At 48.8% G+C, this 1,777-nt stretch overlaps 1 gene segment (V, D, J or C); it reads right to left on the reverse strand.

Moving 5' to 3' along the window:
* Window positions 1-505: 505 nt before the first annotated feature.
* Window positions 506-1,695, reverse strand: LOC122546149. The segment is given in 3 exon segments: window positions 506-563; window positions 1,016-1,310; window positions 1,497-1,695. Coding segments are annotated over 3 exon segments (387 nt in total).
* Window positions 1,696-1,777: the final 82 nt, after the last annotated feature.

Consider the following 1,777-nt stretch of genomic DNA (forward strand, 5'->3'; position numbering starts at 1 on the left):
TTGCTCATTCGGAGAGCCGGTCCAGACAGGATGGGCGGAACGGCCTCCGTGTGCACTGTAACAACTCTGTGATTGTGTGATTGAGCAGAGTTAAAGCTGGGGGAGGTGGGAGCTCGGTGGCTCACTGTGTTGCTGCTGCTGCTGCTGCTGCTGCTGCTGAGGTCAGTGAGATCAGAGACTGGGACAGGAAGCCAGAGCTCACATCAAACTCTGCCCGTGTCCGTCACACTGAGACTGGCAGGAGGCTACTCACTGATTTCACTCCATGCTGCAGGAATTGGACCACAGGCTGCAAATGGACAGAGCTCCTCCACACGGTGAGTAAAACTAACTGACTTAGATCTTGCTGCTTAAAGGGGGCAATGGAACTAAAGAAATACAGCTGGACACCCTGTTAGACACAGTGCTCCTCAATCAACCATTTCATTCACTGCAGCTCCCCACTAACACCTGCAACAATTCAGCATTTGTGTTTTAGAAAGTTTCAGTATTGACAGGGATAATAACGGAGGATTGAGGTTTACTTACTCAGTCTGAGCTTGGTTCCTTTACCAAACGTAAGCCACATTGAGAGCTCCCAGTGCAGAGGCTGTCCAAAAACCTCAGCTCTCTGCTTCCCTCTGTCACTCTCACCCTCTCCCTATCTCCCAGTCTGTTGATCACTCTCACCCTCTTTTTGTGTCTTTCTGTCTCTGCCTCTGGGTTGTGAACTTTATTTCTCGTTGTTAAATCTTGTAGCTGTTCTTCCCATGTGGCCATGGAGTGGAAGAGGGAAACTTGAGGCCTTTAGTGAGCATTGAGACACCACAGGGACTGGAGTGTGTAGCAAACAGTGACCATCCCAGCATGGGGTAATTTGTTCAGTTTCATTTAGATCTAACTGTGGGATATGTCACTTCAGGCGGTGGGACTGTGTGTCCATTATTATGCATTTTATATAACCATGGATGTGTCAGTACAGGAGGTGATTCTGTGTGCTTTGAGGTTTTTGTATGGCTCTGTATCATTGTGTCAAGGGTAGCTGTAATCCTGCATACAGTAATAGTCAGCGACATCCTCATTCTGAACATTGCTGATTGTCAGGGTGAAACTGGTCCCATATCCACTGCCGGTGAATCGATTGGAGACTCCTGTGAATCGAGTTTTTGCGTCATAGATCAGGAGAGAGGGTTTCTGACCTTCTCGCTGCTGGTACCAGCTGAGGTCATCTGTAATACCTTGACTGGCCGTACAGGTGATGGTTGCAGTGTGGCCCAGTCCCACTGACAGCACCGGGGGAGACTGGCTCATGATGATGTCCCCACTGATACCTGAGGGGTCAGAGAGAAACACAGTGAAGTCAGAACTGTCACAGAAAGAGCCTGTCAAATGAGAGATTGTTGGAGACACTGAGCATTCCTCTGGTTTCAGCATTTTCCCTTCAATCACAAGTCAGTGGAATTGGAGTGAAATGGAGAGCAGCTAAAGATTCAAGATGGAAGGAGAGAGATTTGTACCTGCGACACAGAATGCCAGGGGCCAGATCAGCTGGATGTGTGAAATCATGGTGTGTGCTCCTGTCACTGTGCCTGGTTCCTGATAAACTCTCCCTTCACTGGGCTCTGCTTTATAAAGCTGCAGCCTGTGAGAGTCTGACTGGGTGTTCCTCAGTATGTAAATGGCATCAGGCAGAGAGAGCCACGTCAGCCCCTCACACTTCCTCTTCTCTCTCTCTCTCTCTTTGTCTCAGAGAGTGATTGATGTGAACAGCACTGAATGAGACCATTTGGCCCATTGT

Source organism: Chiloscyllium plagiosum, unplaced genomic scaffold (genome assembly GCF_004010195.1).
Source record: "Chiloscyllium plagiosum isolate BGI_BamShark_2017 unplaced genomic scaffold, ASM401019v2 scaf_77166, whole genome shotgun sequence".
Taxonomy (NCBI): domain Eukaryota; kingdom Metazoa; phylum Chordata; class Chondrichthyes; order Orectolobiformes; family Hemiscylliidae; genus Chiloscyllium; species Chiloscyllium plagiosum.